Source organism: Lygodium microphyllum, chromosome 15, assembly GCF_053477565.2.
Source record: "Lygodium microphyllum isolate KBCC chromosome 15, Lygodium_microphyllum_v1.1.10, whole genome shotgun sequence".
NCBI lineage: Eukaryota > Viridiplantae > Streptophyta > Polypodiopsida > Schizaeales > Lygodiaceae > Lygodium > Lygodium microphyllum.
Window position 1 is genome coordinate 126,155,631 of NC_141149.1, and position 23,339 is coordinate 126,178,969.

General features: G+C 39.5%; 1 protein-coding gene across 6 annotated transcripts in view; it reads right to left on the reverse strand.

Moving 5' to 3' along the window:
• LOC148025029 (Pseudouridine synthase family protein) overlaps positions 1 to 10,455 on the reverse strand; it is a 144,885-nt gene extending 134,430 nt beyond the window's left edge. For 2 of the 6 annotated variants that reach the window (XR_015693391.1, XM_087694727.1), the window contains exons 1-3: positions 10,280 to 10,455; positions 10,055 to 10,208; positions 9,273 to 9,333 (exon numbers count right to left, since the gene is read on the reverse strand). Coding sequence is in view for 4 of the 6 variants with exons in the window: in XM_087694727.1 (XP_087550853.1) it covers positions 9,273 to 9,333; positions 10,055 to 10,208; positions 10,280 to 10,450 (386 nt within the window). In the remaining 2 variants the exon portion in view is untranslated. The remainder of the gene's footprint in view (positions 1 to 9,272; positions 9,334 to 10,054; positions 10,209 to 10,279) is intronic. The other 4 variants (XR_015693390.1, XM_087694725.1, XM_087694728.1 and 1 more) reach the window with 2 other exon arrangements.
• Positions 10,456 to 23,339: the final 12,884 nt, after the last annotated feature.

Here is a 23,339-nt window from a genome sequence, read left to right on the forward strand (position 1 = left end):
GGGCCGTGCATTTCTGCACCCTGGACATCCAAGAAATAGCACCTCCAGCATAGGTGAATACATAGCTGGAAGTGGACTTCCTACTATCTGCATGTCTTGCATAATCAGAGTCAGTGTACCCCACGACTCTTGTATCCTGGCTGCCATAGCATATGCACATATCTGCAGTGCCCTTTAGGTACCTCATGATACCCTTCACGGCATCCCAATGCTTCTTGCCAGGTGTAGCCATATAGCGTGCCATAACACCAACTGCAAAGGCAATATCTGGACAAGTGGCTATCATGGCATACATAAGACTGCCCACTGAGGATGCATAGGGAATCTTGGCCATCTCGGCCCTCTACTCATCTGTCTGCGGACAATCAGCCTGTGATACCTTCACATAAGAAGGCAATGGATAGCCAATAGGCTTTACGTCCTGCATGCGGAAGCGCTCAAGGACTTTATGAATGTACTCCCTCTGCGACAAGTAGAGGAGTCCCTGATGCCTATCACGTCTAATGCGCATATCAAGTATGTGAACGGCCTGTCCCAGATCTTTCATCTCAAAGCTCTTCTTGAGCTGAGCCTTAAGAGCATCTAGCTCATCATAAGCTTTCCCTGCCATCGGCATATCATCCACACAGAGCACCAAAATCAGTAAAGAACCATCATGGGCTTTCTTCGTGTAAAGACACAGATCCATAGCACTCCGCCTGTAGCCCTGTGACTGCATAAAGGCATCAAACTTATGATACCACTCCCTAGGTGCCTGTTTCAAGCCATAAAGACTTTTCTTCAATTTGCACACTAGATGTTGTCTGCCAGGTTCTGCAAAGCCCTTAGGCTGCTCCATATAAAGCTCATCATGCACGTCCCCATGTAAGAAAGCCGTCTTGACATCTATCTGGTATAAATCCAAGTCAAGCTGAGCAACCAAAGCCAAGACTAAGCGCAGGGTGGTCATCTTAACCACAGGAGAAAAGACCTCATCAAAGTCCACACCATGCTCCTGCTTAAAACCCTTTGCTACCAATCTAGCCTTGTATGCCAGCTTGGGGAGTCCAGGGGTACTTTTTAGCTTGTACACCCACTTGCATGGCAAAGCCTTCTTGCCCGTAGGCAAGGAAACCAAATCCCAAGTGTCATTCTTATGCAGGGAGTCTATCTCAGACTGCATAGCCCTCTCCCAAGAGTAATTGTCACCCCTGTGCATAGCCTCATCATAGGTGAAAGGCTCTCCTGCATCTGTAACCAAGACATAATGTATCGAGGGCTGAAATCTATCAGGTGGACGTCTGTCTCTAGTAAACCGTCTCACGGCAGGCTCTGCTGGCTGCCCAACACCCTGACCATGAGCATCTGCTCTGCAGCTTTAGACTGTCCAATTGGCTGTGTGGGAACTCTCGGCTCCTCTTGAAATATGACCCTGCGGATCTCAACAACTCTCTCAGGCTGCCTATGCATTTTGTCTTCATGGAAGACTACATCATGACTGCGGATGACTTTCCGCGCTTGCAGATCCCAGAGACGGTAACCCATCTCGCCTGCATCCCCATAACCAAGGAAAATGCATTTGACACTCTTGGGATCCAGCTTACTTCTCTTGTCCCTCGCACATGGCAAAATGCCTCACATCCAAAGACACGAAGATACGCATAAGAGGGAGGTTTTCCAGTCCATACCTCCTCTGCAACCTGGAAATCCAAACTACTAAAGGGTGATCTGTTTATGACATGCACAGCTGTACTAACTGCCTCAGCCCAAGAGCTCTATGGTAGGCCTGCATGGCTAAGCATACTGCGTACAAGCTCCTGGATGGTTTTATTCATCCGCTTAGCCAAACCATTCTGGGGGGGGTGTAGGGGGCAGTCAACTGACGCTTAATACCCCTCTCATCACATAACTGCTCAAAAGCATGTGAGACATACTCACCCCCATTATCTGTCCTTAGGCATTTTAGCCTATACCCAGACTGTTTCTCAACCAATGCAAGCCATCTCTGAAACACAGCCAAGACATCGGATTTCAGCTTAATGGGATAAGCCCAAATTTTCCGTGAAAAATCATCTATGAACGTAACAAAATACTTTGCACCACCCATAGACTGACAAGGCATGGGCCCACAAACATCCGAATGTATCAATGCCAAGGACTCACTCATGCGTGACCTATCAGACTTCTTATGCGTAGACCTAGTCTGCCTGCCATAAAGACAATGCTCACATAAATCAAAACATGCATAATCAAGGGAAGGTAAGTACTGCAAATCAGAAAGTATTTTCATTCCCTTCAAAGACATATAGCCCAAGCGCGCATGCCAAAGAGATACATGTGGGATAGAACCCACAGACAAAGCATGATCAAGGGAAAAAGCTGATACAATCAAGGGGTAGAGACTGCCAGCCTTGGCACCTCTCGCAATCACAAGTCTACCACGAGTGATCTTCCATGCAGAGTCTCCAAAAGATACATGATAACCTGCGTCATCAAGCTGTCCAGCTGACATGAGACTGCGTGTCAAAGCAAGTACATGACGTACATCCTGCATAACAAAACTGCTGCCAAAAGGAAACTGTAGCCTAATATCACCAATGCCCACAATATCAAGAAAGTTATCATCACCCAAGCGACTACTCTCTGCAAGGTGTCACATGAAAGGATGCACCTGAGTCCAAGAGCCAACACTGTGCATATATAGAGTGTATCTCTGTCATCTGCGAAGCACTAGAAGAAGCTGCAAGGATATAATCATCATCATCAACATCCTCAAGTTGCATAATATTGATCTCTTCAATTTTAACACTGGACTTTACAGGCACTATGCTGCAATTAGAAGACTTATCCTGTACTTTGTCTTTCCCCTTCTCTTTACGCCTTTCATTGCGCAATTCATGGCATTGTGGCCTAATATGCCCCTTCTTCCCACAATGGTGACAAGTAACATCTGCATTCCTGCCACAGGATTTGCTACGTGACTTCCCACGAGACTTGGACCGAGATTTCTAAGAATCCCGTCCACAGCCACTGCCACTACCATGCTTTCCATATCCATCATTCCTGCCTCTAATTGTTATAGCATGCAACACACGAGAGGCATCCAAATTCTTACGGTTAACCTCTTCTTACAGAAGAGCACTCTCAACATGAGATAATTTCAAGGTAGCAGTAGAGACACATAATGCAGTGCGGAATACATCCCATGACTCATTAAGAGTACCAAGCAAGAAAAGAGGAGTGACATCCTCTGCAAAAGTGATGTCCTGCGACGTCAAGTTCTTGAGTATAACATGGAACTAGCTTAAGTGAGCAGACATAGTCACATTCTCCTTTATGCGCAGATCCATAAGCTGCTTCAACCAATACATCTGACTCGCTGAACTTTTGCTGTCGTAGAGATTTTTTATCTTTTCCCACAACTGCCATGCACTCTGTTCTTCCTCAAAGACATTATAGTGAACATGTTCTGTGAGAGACAATACAATAGTGGACTTACATAACTCATCAAGCTCAAGCCATTCCTCATCTGGCATAGTTGCAGGCGGATGCCCGCTTAACCACAGGTTTAATCTGTGATTTCTGCACCAACACCTGTCAAATCTGGCTCTTCCAATAAGAGTAATTCGTACCATCAAGCTTAGTGATGTTGAAAATACCATGATCAGTAGACGAACTCGTCATAATGCAGGTTGGAAGACTGTAGACAATTCAAAACTACTTGCTATTTACTGCAGAAAATGACCAAAAAATCACCAAAATCGAGGAAAAATGGCGAAGAAAGTGGAACCAAAACTGCTGCCCACCAAGTACTAGTGAAAGTACATCATTTCAAAGTGTTTCAGCATGAAAAATCCATGTCAGTCCATACATATATACTTGTTGTAATAAATTTCAGATTTCAGTAAAAGAGAGCTAACAGTGCCAAAATCGGATCCCAAGGCAATCAGATACAGCCAAGACCAAAACCAGCATCATGCGGACATAGCATAAGCATATGACGATCAATAAGCATGAATCCAACACCCAAGTATGTCATACAAACATCTGCCAATGAGTAGGCACATCCCCTAGGCAACGGGGCAAAGTGTTCCTGCCACTACCAAAACTTGACACAAGTAGGTGTCAGTTCACAAAGATATGGATCCAAAACTGAGACTTAGCTCATAAGCATACAGTGAACCAAGACATATGATGTATCATCCCAAAAGGTAAGAAGTCCCAAAGTCTCAAGTGTCTGTAACTGCTCAATAGCATGTAACGGCTTAATGCATAAAAGTACCACCTGCTCAATGTCTGATAAGCATTCAAGAATGCTCCCACTGGCACAAAAGCCATATGTATGAGCTCAAGAGCTCAAGCCAAGGCAAGACACAGTGCCAATGACATAAGTCCAAGACAATACATCAATAGTACATCCCGAACATGTAGGCGGTAGAGCATCCGTATGTAGCATCCATAAGCATGTAAGACATCAAGTACATCCCAAGATATAACTTTGGCAAGCCAATAAATAGCTCAAGTAAGCTCCGAGAATCCAAGGTCAAGCCAAGACCGAGCTCCAATAGCAATAGGCTCCAAACAATGTAACTAGCATGTAGTAATGGCATAGGCTAAGCATGTTAAGACCGGTCAGACATAAGCAGCATACATGCCATAAGTACATCCAAGACGAAGCATCCAAATGCTTTGCAAAGCGAGCTCAAGCTCAACCAACGATTCCGAATCAAAACCAAGCTCTATGTCGAGCCCCAAGTGTCAATACATCACCATATATGCCCGAAACATAGCCCGAAAAGCATAGGTATAAGTATACATGAGTAAAATGACTTCATCCCAACTGTATACAGCAGTGATTTACTGTTCAAAATTGAGAATTTCAGCACCAAAATCAGCTCCAAATGGTTGCCAAACAATAGGCATGCATTCCCCTAACATTTGGGCATCAAAGGGACCAACCGAGCATCAAATGACAATGCCAAACAAGCTGTAACATCAAATGTCAGTATAATACTGTCATAAACTGCCTGTGGATTGTTATGACAGTCCCAAAACAGTGTTAAATCAATCAAAATGCTATGCCAACACATCAACCATCAAAACCAAGCATCAAAGCATGTTCATATGTCCGAAATGGAGCCTTTCCAAGTGCCAATGGAGGGGGAGAGCTGCTATTGTGACTGTCAATGCTGAAAACACATATGGGAGGGCTGCATGATTCCGCCAACTGTAAATGCTGGTCCTGGGGCTGCAAAAAATGGTGGCCAAGCTTCAGAGGGGTCCGGTTAAAGCCAAGGAAGGCCTCAAACAAGCTCCAGCAAGTCTTGTTCAAAGGCAAGTGAAATATGAAGCAAGGGAGCTTCAATGGTGGCTGCCCCAATCTTATTTACAGCCTGTGAGACCTGAGAACTGAAGTAAATCCTGAAGAAAATGATCAAATACCTCTAATGTAATGCCCTGAAGGTGCCCAACAATGCCGGAAAGGTGCTCGGGAAGCCAGGGAGTGACGGGAACTCGAAGAAGTCGGATATGGCTGCCAGGAAGGAGACCCAATACAAGTAGAGAGTCGATGGGATGCTGAGAATGCCACGAACCAAGCTCAAGAGTCGAAAAGCAAAGCTCTGATACCAGTTGAAAGGGAGAGACGGATCGAAGGTTGGACTTGAGAGCTATGGCGGGAGAGGAAGAGCAAGAAAGAGAGAGACTAGAAATGGGAACTCCAATGGTCACAATGTGTAACCAGGCCTTCCTTTATTCAAACTGTCACTAAAAGAATAAAGAATAAAAGTGACGGTGACAGACGCCCGCCACCTGCAGTGTGCAGTGGCGGTGACTGTCAGTGTAGTAATACACGGGCGGCTAGGCAGAGACGTCTTTACTCCCAACAAAACCTTGATGTGCATCAAAGATAGTATGCACTTAGACTAGATAACAGGTCTAAAGTAAATATCTAGATTGAAAGAAAAGAAATCTAAATGTGAACTAAATGTAGAAGGGAAGGGTAGAAAATGTAAAGGTGAATGGAAAGCACCAAACTCATACTCAAATGAAATAGAAGATGAAGGATTACATTGTGGAACATCTCTAAACATAGATTTTTCTTTAAACCATACCGGTACCAATCTAGGTCTCCATGGTCACTTACAATTGGTCCCTACATAACAGAAGGAGCAGTACAGACAAAATAAGACTTATATAAAAATGGATTATATAAACCTGCTACTAGACTTGATTGTGAAGAATTTAAACTTTCGATTATGTCTTGAGTAGATAATATTTCCTCAACTGAGAGGTGATCAGTCTCATCAACTGAGTGCTCCAACTAAGATGCACCTTGTGAAGGAATATGAGACACGTGCCTCAATGAGTGATCCCTACAAGAAAGGTCAGTAGGAGCATTGTTCTCCAAATCAAGACCATAATGCCTCCTCAGGGCCTCCATTGAAGGAATAGTTGGAGGAAGCATCAAAGATCCAAAGATAGAGGTGTTTGAACACAAACATAGAAGAGAGAGAACTCTAAAGTGAATATGGAAGCTGATCACTGGCAGCTTTGGGAGGTTGGGCAACAACTATAGATCATATAGCAGCAGTCACCAGGGGTTAGACAGCTAGTGGAAGAGGATTGATTAGCTGAAACCTGCAACACAAGGATATGGCTGAATGTGGACATGTTGTCTGTTTATAGACACGGAAGATCCTCCCAAATTAGGGTTTTACATGTGGAACATAGAAACCCTCTAGAACTACTCCCGTTTAATGAAACTTTTAGTAATTTACTGTGTTGGGACTGCTCTAAAGAGCTAATCAAGATGTAATGAATTTTTAACTCAACACACTCCAAGTCAAAGAAGCTTATCTTCACGGGCTACAACATGACCAAGAAGGGCTATCGGCTCTAAGACCTGAAGCAAAGAAAGATCAAGGTGAGCAGGGATGTGACCTTTGCTGAGGCTTCAGCCTTTGAAGATCCTATTGATGGTTCTTCTTGTGCAGGTGGTTCTTCCTCATTGATTGACCCCTCCTCCCCCCACCATTAGCACCTCCCCTTCCTTCCACGTTACCTATCCTCACTCCTTCATTTGTGATTCCTCTCCCCTCCTTCCTCTTCTACCCCTTCTCCCTCTCCACTTGCTTCCCTTCCTCCTTTGACAGCTCCTTCTTCTATTCCTTTGTCTTCAAGTATTCTTACTCCTTCCCCATCCCCTCAGGCTTCTTTTGGGGGTGCTAAGAGCTCCTCTCTTCGAATGAAGGGGATTTTGTGAGAGTGTGCTGCGGAAGAGGAAATACGAACACGGAGGGAGAGAGAGAGAGAGCAGAAAATAAGGAAGAGAAATCTGCACTAACTGAAATGAATGCTGAATACACTGAAATGGACTGATCAGTCCCTGCACGCAGCCCGAAGCGTCAGTGAGGGCACCAAATCAGGCTGATGATGATGGCAGCACCACCACGGGGGAGAAGGAGTGTCGGAATCTGCAAGAAGACAAGTGATCAAGTGGGGAGGGGGGCTGCCTGTAAATAGGCAACAGACAAACCCTAACCCTAACCCTAAAATGGGCGCAAACCCTAAAATGGGCACAAACCCTAAAAATGCCCTAAAATGGGCGCCCCACAACAGTGACCAAAAAGTGGCCGGGCAGCCAGTGGCTGCCCACTAAACGAGGCCAAAAAGAAATACACATCCTAAGACAGCCAGTCAAGAGTGACTAGCCTCCCCCATCATAACACATGACAGACATGTCAGAGCTCCTAATGTCCTCGTCTGACTCAAACTGAGGCTCACAGGCAGGAGATGACAAGGCATGACAAACATGACTGCTAACAGATTTACCTTCACTTAATGAGGGGGAGTCCCTATCCCAGACAGCAAGAGTGCCCAAAAAGTGTCATCCTCCAAGAACACATCCCAACTGCAGCAAAACCACCGAGAAGAATTTGATGCAGTAGATTGAAGCTAAGGGTGATGAAATGCAGCTGCCAATGGCCAATCAATGCAACAAATCTAAGAGACTAATGACAGCAAGGCAATGAGCCAGATGTTGAAATGCAGCAACCTCTAGCAATAGAACAGCAAACTGCAGTAGTGTTAAGCCTGGTGACAGGCTTCTGAAGGTGTGTGGACAATGTCAGCTGCAGAGGGTGATGATGATGACAGAGATGAAGAGGTGGAATGGCTGGGGCATGAGGATGATGGGATGAAGGTGATGTGCTCACTGAGTCTCTTTTATAGAATCTATGGAGCCAAAGGAAGTTTCATGTCTTGTGCAAAATGGCAGCATGCCCTTTTGGGGCTGTTCTAATGAGTCAAACAATGCCAGAAAAATATGATAATTTGTAAGACACGTTTTGGTAGCTCAATACAAGCTAGAACAATAACTACACTCATCTTCTATGGGCTTGTCCTATTGTCAAAGGGCATAGACCTTCATATCAGCTTAGCTCCTACATTTGTTGAAACCGCTTCTCCACAAGTTGCGACCTTGAGAAAGTATGATAAAAGAATAATTGAGCATGGACATTTCCTCAAATTGACGCTCTCTCGACTCTGGACAGTGGACTGGTCATACTCAAATTGTGTTGTATGCTACACACTTTGACAACTTCTCGTTCTGATGTCAACCATAACTCCAACAGCCCTTAAACTACTTCAAACTAAGCAATTTGCCATTGTAATTCTATTTGTTTTTACTTGTTGTAAGGTTGAGGAGTTGCTTCCAATGAGGGAGCCTTTCTTTGTGAGCGAAATTGAAGAAGCTGCATGTGAGTGATTATGACCAAAGACAAATCTTAGCTTATTCAGGATTTGCAGAAAAAACAACACATTGATTTCTAGCAAGGACAAAGTAACATGTCTTTCAACAAAGACCTTCAATATTCTCAAAATCACTCACTTCTTCCTAAACTAGAGCTCACAACTCACTTAGAGCTTGAAAATTATATCGCAACCACCCTTGGACTCATTGATGCACTCATTCTGTTGCACCTTAGACCAAGGGTATAGTCAATACAATGGAACTTGAGAGCACAGCTAAATCCCACAAACCTGCAGCTTTAACATGCTAAGATACATGAATTTCTTCTCAAACGTAATCTAGTAGGAATATTTACACTAAGAACAATTACCAAAAGCAACTTATGCAGTATTTACTTATTAAGTTGCACAAAGAAGTGCATCATAGTTTTCATTGCAACAGAATAAACACCATGAGCTATATGTATATTAATCTAGTTTGTATGTAAACCAATGATCGTCTATAATGGAAGTTCGCACAACTTCAATGGCAATCCTACCTTGCACCCAAGTACATGATCTTTAGAGCAACATGTCGTCGTGGATAATGGGACAAACAACCTACAAAATAAGCGCATGTCAAAAACTTGTTTTGCTTTCGCTAACATAATCACGACAAATGGCAGGACAACAAAAACTACAGGTACATTAACATCTCTTGAAGGGGGGATAAACAACTCATCAACAACCACTTTGCGTTGCAAGTGATAAAACTCATTGGGCTTTGATAACAGCTATTGAAAGTACTCCGTGTTATGTGATAAACAGAAGATCACAGAAGAATCAAAAACCAATATATATATACTTCTTCCGGGTGGGGCACAGGGGGGGGGGTTGTTTTTTGTTTTCAACTCACGCGCTCATGTACATGCCTACACACTCAAACCACCTGGGCTACAGCCCGATTGGTCACTTTGTATTTCATTGAAGTGTAATCACTACAAGTAAGTTAACCTCAATTAGAACACGGGTGAAACCAATCAACGATAGCTAATTTGCCTAGCAATATACTACATTCGCTATTGAAAGCTATGTCTTTCATGATAAATATAAGTTGAAACCAACCAACAATAGCTACTTTGCCTGGCAGTATACTAAATTCTTATGAGTTTTGTTAACAGCTATTGAAAGCTATCTTTTTCATGATGAATACAAGTTTGGTCGTGCATATTAAGCAAAAAGATAACATTATAGAGTTCCATGTCCTCATGCAAAATCCGTGCAGACTGGCACAAAGACATGCTTTTTTTTCATTTTCACAAAAGAGATATAGTGGAACCACCTTTGTCCCTGTTCGCCCTGGTAGTACTTGGTAAAGCCGCATTGTTGTCTGCGTCGTTGTGGCTTGATATGTGAGCTCCTTGCTCCGTCTGGCTTCTCTGCATCTCCAAAACGTGCAGAGATTGCCTAAGAGCCCGATTTTGAGACTCGAGCACCTGAAGACAAGCAAAGCCAGATCGGTTGTCTGTAAACTCCAGCAGAAATATTAAGAACTGTGTCAATTCACCTCTGTTTCGCTACGAAGAGACGCGACCAAGGCTTCCAATTCCTGAATTCGCAGCTTACACGCTCTCAATTCATCGCCATCGTCGCCATCCATGGCTGGGTGCCGCTGCAGCAATACACTTCGACGCAAACACTCTTTCGTTTTGTCACCTGTTTTTTTCTTTGTTTTCATGTTTTTCGCGTATTGGCCTTCATTTTCTTCTAACAATTCATTAATTTTATTTCTCTTCCCCTCCATCTCACATGGTGATTACCTAGTGTGACAACCAAGCTTCCAGGGCAACCGATATGACCATGAATTCCAGAGCTAGCGTTGTCGTAGATAAGAACATTTTTTGTATGTCACATGTGCCAAAGTCCAATCCAACTTAAGAAATGAGCAAATGAGATGTTGCAGCTACAATATGTCATTCTGGGGCATTCTTCCTAAGACCCATCTACAATAAGTGATTCTTTGGGACATCATGAAAGCTCGACACCCTAGAAATAAAATCCCAAAGTTGTCTAGCAACTAGGCATGAAACAAAAAGATAAGATGCAATTTCCACACATGCAGTGCACAATACACACTGGCCACCATCAATGTTGTGGCAACACACCATATCACCAAAAAGGAGACCTCCAATAAGATTTCTCCAGACAAAGACCTTGCCCTAATATGGGATCTTTGACTTCCATAATTGTAGCAATCTATCATGCCATTTTGTGTGCCCATCTCTACATGACCACACCTTGTTAGCCATTTCAGTAACCCTTTTATTAATCCTCTATCAACTTATGGTACATTGCATTTGTTAAAAGTTGCATAAAATCATCAAGGCAATGAAACTCAAACCTCACCAAGCATTAAAATCCTTGATCAAAAAGAAGAACATGATGCCCAAAATTCTCTCCTTCAACCTACACCACACCAGTGGATGATTTCTAAGTATGCAAAAGAATTGTCATATACATGAAATTAATAAAGTTTTGATTGATGAGGAATAGTAGAATCTCCCATTGTCCTCAAGCTAAATCGTGTCATTCTATTCAGGTTCTATTTGAACAAGCATTTATCTTGCCAATGGAGCAATCTAGAAATAGCCAATAGTTCAGCATGTAGGGAATTAGCATTTTGTATGGACACTAGTGGGTGGCAATGGGTAAAGGACAATAGGTCTTGCCAAGAAGAGGCCAAAGTATGATAACAAAATTGACTTAAGTCATTAAGTTCTTTGAGTAGAATTTAAAACATGCAACAAAAAAGCCTCAATAACTATATGCCAATGTTTCTTGAATCTGCTTCATTGCTTTACCCTTTCGTTTCAGATATTGCATCTCTAATAGGGTTTGTTGGTAGAGCATGTCATAGAATGTGGAGATTAAGTGGTATTCCTTGTCGTCTTCATCAAAGATGCATCTCGTGAGTTCATTCAAGAACTCACTTTAATGTTCACTAATATGTTCTTTCTCCTCCCACATTAGTGGCCATGCTAGTTATTCCTCATGTTTCTTTGGTAATATGCCCTTGTCGGTGTGGACATAGACACGTGCAAATAATCTTAGTATTTGATTCTATAAGAGACACCACAACATCCCTATTCTCATTATGAGCTTGCTCCATTGCCATTTCCCTAAGGATTCTAACTATTGATTTAGGCTTTAGTTCAATAGCTAGGGGATTTGGTTGAGATGAGCAAGACTTGTCTATGTTGGCCTTATTATGCTTTGGGGTTTTGCATTCATATCTTGATGCACACGTAACCACTGAGGTTTCTTTCTTGTCGAATGTCACAAGTGTCATCACAACCAACAATTGTGAATGTTTTCGTTCCACTCTTGATTAGGCATTAGTAGCGTTGGTTTCAGTTGTCTGAGTATCGTAGTTTAAGGCAACTATTGGTTCAAATCTTGGGAACCCTTGGAAGTATTTTGGAGCTAATCATTATTGGGAGAAATAGGCATGTAACTATTTATCATTAGGTTTTATTATAGTTTTACTAACTTCTCATCTTTACCCCTAGGCTATGCTTTGGTTGTTCTTGTAGTGGCTTACAACTACTACTATTTCTTTTTATTCTTCCTCTTTCTTTTGGACAATGAAGGTTCATGCTCAGGAGACTCAAGGCATTCTACTATTCTAGCAGTCAAGTTGCCCAATTGCAAGTAAATGTTTGACTCAAGGTATTCAATTGGTCTAGTAGTTGAGTTGCCCAATTGCTCATAAATTTTCTCTTTTTCTTTCATCTCCTCATGGAGCCTCTCTAGGCTATGCTGAGCAACACTAGTAGACTATGATGGCATAACTTATTCTCTTAGATGAGCAAGCTTTTGGGCTATTTTCCATGTCATTAAGATGACCTAATAATTTGCTTTGGCTTCAACTCATGTTCAACTATGGTCTCTAGGTTTTCTCTTCATTGATCAAGATTTGCTTCTCCTTAGGAGTTTTAATCATTGTTGTTGCCCCTACTGGCTTCTCTTCTAGCATAGCTCTTTTGTTTTCCTTTGTCGAGGGTGAGTTTGGGCTCTTGTGTGGCATGACAAAGGTGGTCCCGCAAGTTCTTTAGGCAACCATAACCAATGATTTCTCACATAGTACCCTCAAATATGCACGAGGGCCTTTGGAAACCCTCATTGCTTTATGCTAGCTCTCCATCAATGTATTCATCTATAAGCTCTAGGTCTTTTTCTTTGCTTCCTAGGAGTCTTTAGTCGATTGAATTTTGTGGTTTTAGAGGCCATGCCAGTACCCTTAGCATCATCAATTGGGTTTTTTGGTTGAGTGGTGGCAATGCTAAGTGGTTTCCTCTTCTTGTTATATGCCCTCAAACATCTATTTGCTTCCCGCGCTAGGTATCTCTTTCAAGTCAGGGGCTAGGTAATTTTTGCATGCCAAATATGTTTTCCCTTCTACTACGGAATCCATAAAATCTTGGCAATTACATGTTGCCTTCTTTTTTGTAATGTGCACATTGTAACACTCTTGCAAGACAATTGAGTTAGGTGCCTCTAGTTTGAGAAGCCCATGCTTCAAGGGCTTCACCACTATGTGGCCCTTCATAGTTGTATCTAGAGCCAACATAGAATCTATCTTTTTTCATGCAACTTGTGAAACACCGCTTTGATATCTGTGTGAGCCCTCATTAGTGTCCACTTGTTGTGTTGCCTTTTGTAAAACAAACCCACCTCTCTCCAATGTGTGGATTTCTTCTACAATCAAAATTGTGCCTTGTACCACTGGCTATACTTGTGGAACTCTAGGTGGTGCGTGATGAGAGGAAGAACAAATGTTCCATGTATGGTCCACACGATCATTACAGAACCACATGATTTGGCATCGCATTCCATGTTGATTGCTAGCTTCTCCTCTTAAGCTGGACCACTCCATGATGCCACAAAATGAAGGTGCGGGCACCCCACATGTCATGTTTTTTATTGGTTTCTTACATTTTCCTTATCTAGCTCCCAACCAGCCTTGACATTGCACATGATTGTAAGCTAGAAACCTTCTTATAGCCCAAATAGTGTCATGAAGGATTGTCTCCACCACCATTTTCCCCGAAGAATTTGAAGACACTACCATTGATTGGTTGGAAGGCAAAGGGTCCTCAAAGTTTAGTTTTATTGTGCCCTTTCTTCTAGGTATGTTTTAAGTCATATACTTATGCTAGAGAGAGGCATTTGCTTTCTTTGACCCCACTTTCACATCAACCTTTTGTTTCCTTGCTATAGTGACATTATTGCCTCTAAAATCAAGTTGTTGATGCATTTTAGTTCCAGTTGCCACCTCCTCCACCATCCTTATTGTTGCTCTAGGTGTGGGGTTGATCCCTTGTTGTAGTTGACTCAAAAGCTTCCCTCCGTTAGGTCTTGTACCATGGAACTTTTTGCCTACAAATGCATGCCATTTTGTGCTCTATAGTAGAACATTGGTCAAATCACTAACACATCATACAAGCTAATAGTCACTTTGAATCCCTCATTGAGCCAACCAGCTTGCATGCTTTGGCTCAGCTTGGCTCACCTAGGCTCATGAGCAATGTCCTCTACCACCTGCACAAATACTAGCAAGAGAGGGTATGGAGTGTAAGAAAACATTTTCCCTACATATCACATTGCCTACTCTCATGAATTAGTCTTACCCTAGTGTGTGCTATGTGGGGAGCTGAGTGGGTGATTTGTGCAATCAGGAGAATAGGTATGTGTTAAGAAAGCTAATGCTTCTTAGGACTTGAGGACCTAGTGAGTGAAGGGTTATTGGTGCAGTGAGGTGGTTGTCAGGGAGACAATACTACCCATTTCTTGGGATGTCCTACCATTGAGGACCTTGATGGATTGGTGGGGGAAAGGGCTAGGGGGTTGAGGCTAGAGCCAATCGATCAAAATCAGTAGATACCCTCAACTGGAAGACCCTTAGGTATATGTATGCGTGAGGCCTCCAATGTGGATATTTGATATGCCACCAACTAAGCCAGCAATCCATTGTTAGAATATTGCAATTTGTAACTTTGCCTAAGGCCTACTAGGCCCGAATGAATCAATATTAAACTATTGCATCACCTTTTGTGGATGCATATCCCCACACATGGCACAAACGCTTATGCTCATCTTGGAAACTCTTGTGCACATATCATGAGGTGTGTATTTGGAGACTTTGTTCCTAATGAAACAAGCAAGATATCTTCCTTCCTTGCATTATGTTGTCTGAACCACCATTGAACACTGTGCAGATTACCCTCCAATTGGCGCCTACCTCATCTACCATGAACCCTTGAAAATCAGCTCTTGGGTAGCCACACTTCTCCATCACTTCATTAAACTTTGACCAGAATAAGACATGCATCTATATCCTCTTCCTTCATCTTGCATATTGCCATAGTCATCAACTCTTATATGCTAGAAAAAACACAAGATAGTAATTAAAGTTAAAGGAGGACTATATTCATCATGTTCATGTTGTGATGGTAAAATCGGGTAAGAGAAAGTATATTGGGTCATATCCATATGCTACCATGGTGGCGCAATCATTGATACAATGCACATGGTTGAAGCATGCCTAACTATTGTATGGGTCCCTAATGTCATTCCTTCACATACGATTTACCAAGTCAACCCCTGATGCTGGACCAATCGTTGACATGTTGAATATAAAGTACCTACTATAATCATCAATGACTTGCTCGAGAAATAGGCTACCATGGAAAATCTATACGCACAATGTTCTCGATCACTCTTTGTGTGTGTTGCACAAACCATATGTTTGAACCTACGTGCATGGAGAGAATATCATATACTAGGATTTTTAATGCTATTGTATGACACAACTCGTTTCCTTGAATGGAATGATATGTTACCTATTCCTCTCTGAACGAGTGGTTGGAGTTCCTTGAGCATTGTTGAGAGTTCAGTGTTAGACATGGGAACTCCCTACTCGTGAATTAGGGCACTTGTCACTAATCTTTTGGCCACAATCATTTGCAAGTGTTGAGATCCAAATGCACTAAAGTCTCTTACCATATTCTCTATGGTTTTTCAAATCTCTTTTACATTTGCTCCATAGGTGCTTCTTTGCACCTCATGATTATGTGTGCCGCCCTTATGGATGAACAGTCTTGGCATTGTGCTTAGTGACATCACATAATACACTACACACTTGCACTTGGAGAGAAAAATGAGGGGATGCTTGTAATAGAAGCATCCAAGGCTTTCGAGACCATCAATAGACATTCTGAAAGTTGGTATGTTGGTATTAAGTTTCCTTGCATGGTATGAATTGGGAGTTAATTTGAAGTACTTTCTCATAATAGGGTACAAAAAATAGGACACACTATCCCACAATGCTTTTAAAGACATTGCAAATGAAGAGTCTTACACCTATCCATGCCACATGATTTGGTGATCCATAAATTGAGCGACTAGCACAATTTCTATTTAGATGCTTTAATTCTCAGATGCACTTGCTTTGACGAACGGTATTAAGGAATACCATTGATGTTGACATGGGTTTTGTCCACCAACAATGGCCATCATATTTTTGCTCCGTACCCTCCATAGGATCCATATTGTCTACTATGTTGGTGGAAGCTTATACGCCAAATTGCCATCATATAAAACTAGGATTTCCTCCACTCTCTCAAGAACACTCATATTTTGAAGCAATTGATGTAAGACTCGGTATCATCGTACTAAAGACATTATGTACTCAACAACACTTGTAACATAAGAGGATGACCCTATCCCCTCCTCTTCATATCAAGTGTGATTGGGATGGTCTTGTTTTTTGCCATGTCTAGGGGTGGTGAGCCTTCCATAGTGATTGTTTTTTTCTCAATGTTGTAAGGGCTCTAGGTGAGGTCTATTGTAGGGGAAGGTTATGACATAGGCCCATTTCCTTGTTCGACAAGATAATATTGCGAGATGAAGGTGTCTAGAATATATATGTGGCCAACCTCATGGTCATTGCTACAATGGATTTGTGTGCTTTCTATTTAGCCATTCACATGGATAATAGCAATAACACATCTGCCATCGCCATTGCAAATGTCTTCCTCCTTCAACATCAAGAACCACTTATTTGTATAGTGCATAATAGGTTTGGTAGAGAGAGAAGTCAGGTACATACAGACCTCTATCCCTGCATTTGTTATAGCACTTGATGATGGGTCCATTTCCCAAGCAATCTACACATGTACGGATATGCATGCCAGATATGTGCATCTATGTGTGTGTGTGTGTGTGTGTGTGTGTGTGTGTGTGTGTGTGTGTGTGTGTGTGTGTGTGTGTGTGTGTGTGTGTGTGTGTGTGTGTGTGTGTGTGTGTGTGTGTGTGTGTGTGTGTGTGTGTGTGTGTGTGTGTGTGTGTGTGTGTGTGTGTGTGAGAGAGAGAGAGAGAGAGAGAGAGAGAGAGAATTGCATATATGAGCGGGAATGATTAAGTCAAAGAGGCAAGAGATCTTCTGTTCCAATGTGTAGATATTCCACAACTTGGGGGGAGGTGTCATAGGAGGGGTGTGGTCTTACATAACCACTTTGTGATAGTGAAGTATTGAATGCATATGAGAGAGAGAGAGAGAGAGAGAGAGAGAGAGAGAGAGAGAGAGAGAGAGAGAGAGAGAGAGAGAGAGAGAGAGAGAGAGAGAGAGAGAGAGAGAGAGAGAGAGAGAGAGAGAGAGAGAGAGAGAGAGGGGAGGGGAGGGGACCCAAGGGATGTGTTGGACATAATATTTTTCACCAAATTTGGGGGCGTTGGTGACCCCTTCTTCGGTGACAAAATAATCTTAGCCCACATACATGCTCTCTCCACTCCCCTATATTTAAAAACCCAAATAACTCTGCATCACATTCTCTCTATATTTGCCCCCCACTCTTGCATGCCACCTCCATCTCCAACATTCTCTATATCTCTCCACTTGTCGGCTACCCCCCTTTCAACATTAAATTTGGACACACGTGTCCTCTAGAGTTTCTTTGTGTGGGTGTGTATGTTACTTATTATTTTAGCTCACCATCATCTATTCAAACCAAAGTTCCATTGCCCTAGCCTAGATTAGGACCAAGCACATTAGGATCCATATTGTCATGTTCATGTACATCACATTGCATTAACTATCTTTAGATTGGAGCCTAAGTTCTAATTGTTAGGTCATGACCCTTGGTACTAGGTAATAAGTAATATCAATATGTTTATTAAGAGTAATATCAACATATTTTTAACATTCATGTTTATTTATTAACCCTAAGTACTAGTAATCAATACTACTCAATAGTACTATGTAATAATAATAATATTATTATTATTAAAATTGAGATTATTTATATAAGACTATTTTATTAGGTGAATATTAATATTGATACTATTTTAATAATTTAATAAATTATTAGCTTAATAATCTTGAATAGTAATACTAATTAATATTATTAATTAATAGTATTTATCATTATTTATAACTATAATATATATTTTATTTATTAAGTGATGCTATTGATATTCTTCTAATACTATTAACAAATCACAATAAAAATACCATTCTAATTAATTAATACTACTAATCAAATATTAATTCATATCAATTATTAATAATTACTTAGTAATGGTAATTATTAATACTATAAATTAAACTGGTTGATAATATTATGTAATACTATTATCATTATTAATAATATTAAAAATATCAAAATTTAATATTAAATAATATTAATGATTAAACTTTAAATAATAATTTAATTAGTAAATATTAATATGCATACTATTTTGATTGATTAATATTAATTAAGAATTAATAATATTGATATTATTATGATCAATTCATTAATTAACTAATAATTGATAAAATTATTAATAACTACTAATTAATGATAATTATTACTATAATTAATAAATAACATTATTATTATTATTATAAATATGATTCAAAATAATTGATATTAATAAATAATAATTATTAGTATTCTTAATTAATTATAATATTATGACTACTACTTAATAGTATTTTTTAAAAATCAATAATTAATAGTAGTTATTAATAAGTAAAACATAAAACAAAAAAGAGAAAAGAATAATACTACTTTAGTAGAGAGAGAGAGAGAGAGAGAGAGAGAGAGAGAGAGAGAGAGAGAGAGAGAGAGAGAGAGAGAGGAGGGGAGTAAGGATATAAAGAGAGACTGGGGGATATTGGACATAACATTTTTCACCATATATGAGGCATGGGTGAGCCCTTCTTCAATAACAAAATAATCGTAGCCCACGTACACACTCTCTCCCCTCCAGTTTATTTAAAAATCCAAATAACTCCACATCTCATTCTCTCTATATCTCTCCCCCTCTCTCGCATGCCAACTCAATCCTTGGCATTCTGTATATGTCTTTAATCATCGTGTATCCCCTTTTTGACATAGAATCTAAATACACATGTCCACTAGAGTTTCTCTATCTATGTGTGTATCACCTATTATTTTAGCTCACCATCATTTGTTCAAAGCAAAGTTCCCTTGTCCTAGCCCAAGTTAGTACCAAGCACATTGGGGTCCATATCATGTGTAGCACATCACATTAAGTACCATCAAATTGGATCTTGAGTTCTAACTATTAGGCCATGATCCTTAGAACTAGTTAGGTAATAAGTAATATCAATATATTAATATATTTATTAAGAATAATATCAAAATTTTTAAATATTTATGCTCTTTAATTAATCCTAAACACTAGTAATCGATACTACTATGTAATATTATTACTATTGTTAATAATATTGAAACTATTAAGAGTAAAATTAATAATATGATTCAATAATAATAATAATAAGTGATACTAATTAATATTATTAATTAAAAATTAAAATATTAATTAACACTATTTTATTTAATAAATAGTAATATTACAACTATTTTCATTGAATAATATTAATTAATAGTTAATAAAATAGATATTATCTCGATCATTTCATTATTTATCAATTAAATAATCATGAATAGTAATACTAGTTAGTACTATTAATAATTAATATCAATTATTAATAACTACTAATTAATATTCATTATTAATACTATAAATTAAACAAGTTAATGATATTACACAATATTATTACCATTATTAATAATATTAAAACTCTTAAATTTTAATTATTAAAAATATTATTAATTAATAATAAGTAATACTAATGAATATTGGTAATAGGAAGTAATACTATTTAATACTTAGAATTTAAACTGGAACTATTAATTACAAATATTTTAAATAATAAGAAATATTCAAACTATTTTTATTGATTAATACTAATTAATAGCTAATAATATCGATACTACTTTGATCAATTCATTTCTTAATTAATAATAATAATAATAATTGTTATTACTACTAATTAATACCATTATTAATTAGTATTATTATAGCTTTCATTTGAATTAATTAATAGCAATCAAGTATTAAGTAATAATAATTACTAGTACTCTTAATTAATGGTATTATTTAAACTACTACTTAATAGTAATTCTTAAAAAACTAATAATTAATAGTAATTATTAATAAGAAAAATGCAAAACAAAAAACAGAGAAAATAGTAACACTAATTTATTAGAGAGAGAGAGAGAGAGAGAGAGAGAGAGAGAGAGAGAGAGAGAGAGAGAGAGAGAGAGAGAGAGAGAGAGAGAGAGAGGGAGGGAGGGAGGGAGGGAGGGAGGGAGGGAGGGAGGGAGGGAGGGAGGGAGGTGTAGACGACGAAGAAGAACTCTTGAATATATCATAGAACACAAGAAAGAAACAAACTCCACAAGATATTGTAAAACTGTTGGAAACTTTGTATAATTGCGATAAATTCCTTCAAACTGAATACATTGCACCTAAGACGATAGCTTAGGCAAACTCTATCTAATGCGATAGCTCGATGCCACTCTTTTAGTCCAAAAGAAATTACTACAGCAAGATACAAAAAAAAAAAAACTTGAAAATATTTTAGAATACTCTACCAAAATAGCATAGATATGTATAAAACAACCCAAAATCACTTCACTCATCCTTCTTTGGTAAATTCTTGTGAGATCTCTTCAATGACATCTGTCTCTCAATCCTCACCTATAGCTATAAATAAAGACATCTTCAAATCTATCCCAAAAATTATTAGGGAGCTAAAGGCTGCCTGTGCTTGCCTGTGCCTACCTGTGCCTAACCACCTACATTTACTTGTACATAGACTTGCACAAAGCCTGCACACATGTTATGGTGGTTACCCATCATTGTCACTTTATTATTTATTTTTAGCAACAAATAGAATTAGGGAAGGCAACTCACACATTGTGATTGTTGGGGTTTCCACACACCAGTGGTCTCTCTCTTCTTACTTGACCCTCCATAGCTCTTATACTCTTCTTGCTTTTGGTGCTTCCACCTTCCACTCACCTTTCAATTGGTATCAAAGTATATATTCAAGGAGCTTCTTCATTAGTAAGTTTAGCCTAGATTCAAAGCTTTAGCTCAATATTTCATGATAGCCATTATTTCTTTCTCCCAAGGTATGCGTTGAGTCTTCCCTTCTCCCAGCTTGCTCCAAGTTACTCTAGGATACTTGAGGACCTTTCAGGGGACACCTTCAACATTGGTAACAATTATTTGAGCTCCATTAGCTTCAATCCTTGTCCCTAGCAAACATGCAGAATTCTACATGGAGTTTCCAACCCTTGTCCTTCAAAGTCCTTTAGCTCCAGTTCACTCTCTACTACTCCCAGCTCTTAAACATCTTGACTTTCTCCTTGGCATCAAAGGCACCTATTTGAGTTCCCCCATGAGTGGCATTTGTCACTCATACATTTCGTGTATTGATGTTGGACCATTGGAATATATATTGAAGTGCTTCTTGGGATGTTTTGAGCTTGCTTGCTTAAATTTGACAAGGCTTTTCATTGCTATAATTGTAATGAAGCTTAGGACTTAGTGCTAGAGAGGGGAAGTATATAAAGTTGTAGGAGTTACATGGCCATTATTTTTTTGCCATTGATCCAATCATCTTGTTGAGGATTCCTTCTCTTGGACCTCCCACCATTGTAATGGGTGTGTACTTGCACCACCAAGGGGTGTGTGCCTTGTTGCCTATTACATTTTTACCTTCCATTAAATCAAAGATTACAACTATGGTTGCTTTGATCATGACTTTCATATTTCTTGTTCATTTTATATACTTTCTTGAGTCTGAGTAACTAGCTCTTTGACATTGGTATCAGAGTATGGATTTGGTCCTATTACATGGTGAATTTCATGTCTACATCTAGTCATAATGAATTCAAAACAAGGTATTATAGTTAAATTTTGGTTATAGGGTGTGGCCACATTATATCTATAGTTAGATTTTGGTTACAGGGTGTGGTCACATCATATTTGTAGTTAGATAGGCTTTGCTACTCTTAACCGGGGTTATTTTAGAGACCACTAACATGGATATGGAAGAAATGGAGATTGAGATGCTAGTTTAGTAGACCATCATCAAACTAAAGCCATGCTTGGAGGTATTCTTGTCAAGAACTGAAGGAACTAAAGTTAGAAGTAACTAAAGAGCCTTTTCTTTTGAGGAGTTAGGGTTGTACTTTACCTTTCCTATAGGGCTAAAGCTTCCATGGAGATTTCTTCAACCTAATCATATTTCCCTGGTCTGATCTTCCTTCTCTGATAGCAAAGCTTCATTCTTCTCAATTCTAGGAGCCAGAGGAACACCATAATGGTCGACATTGGAGTAGCCTACACACATGGAGTTCCAAGATAGGCTAATGATTTTTGTGCCGCATTTTGCAAGTAGAATCTGAGGCAGCCATATCCAATATGGATTACATTTCTGATGCATCAAATTATGATACTCGCACTCCAAGGTAAAGTCTCAACAAGCTTAAAGCATCTTCTTCAAGATTAATGAGGTCAGTCATGGTGGCTCCTTCCTTTCCTTGTTGAGATTTAGGACAATACTAAGAAATCTCATCGCTAAGGCATTTTCATTCACTCTAAGCTTTGATACATCTCTGAGCTATTTCCAAAGTTTTTCCCTCTTTCTTCACCATTGAAGCTTGATCTTCCTCCTTCCATGGTTGCCATAAATAGGCCAGCATAAGAATTTCTTGAAATTTTGGTTTAATCTTGGTCCTATTAAGGGGCTTTTCTCCTTTAAACACTCTAGGGTACTTCTTCAACAATATATTTGGATCAACTGATATTATATCATTTTCTTCAAGATTTGAAGGGTTTTGATCTCTCTTAACAACTTATAGTAGGGCATAAAATCTTTGTGAAATCTTGGATCATTGTGCTCCTAATCATGGGCTTTTGTATTGAATCACTTTAGGGGTGTAAGAGGAGGTTCATTCCATTGAATCTTGATCAACATTGTGGATCTATGGGGGAATCTTGTGGCATTTTACACTCTTGAACAAGGACATCAAGCATTTAACAAGAATTGATTTAATTTTCCAGTATTTCTTCAATAACAAAGCTTGTACCAAAAAGATAAGAGGCTACAACAACTCATATTGAAGACTCTTATCAAGGGATTCATCATTCTATTAGTGGCATTGATCATTTACATCAAGAGGCATTTGATAATCAATAAA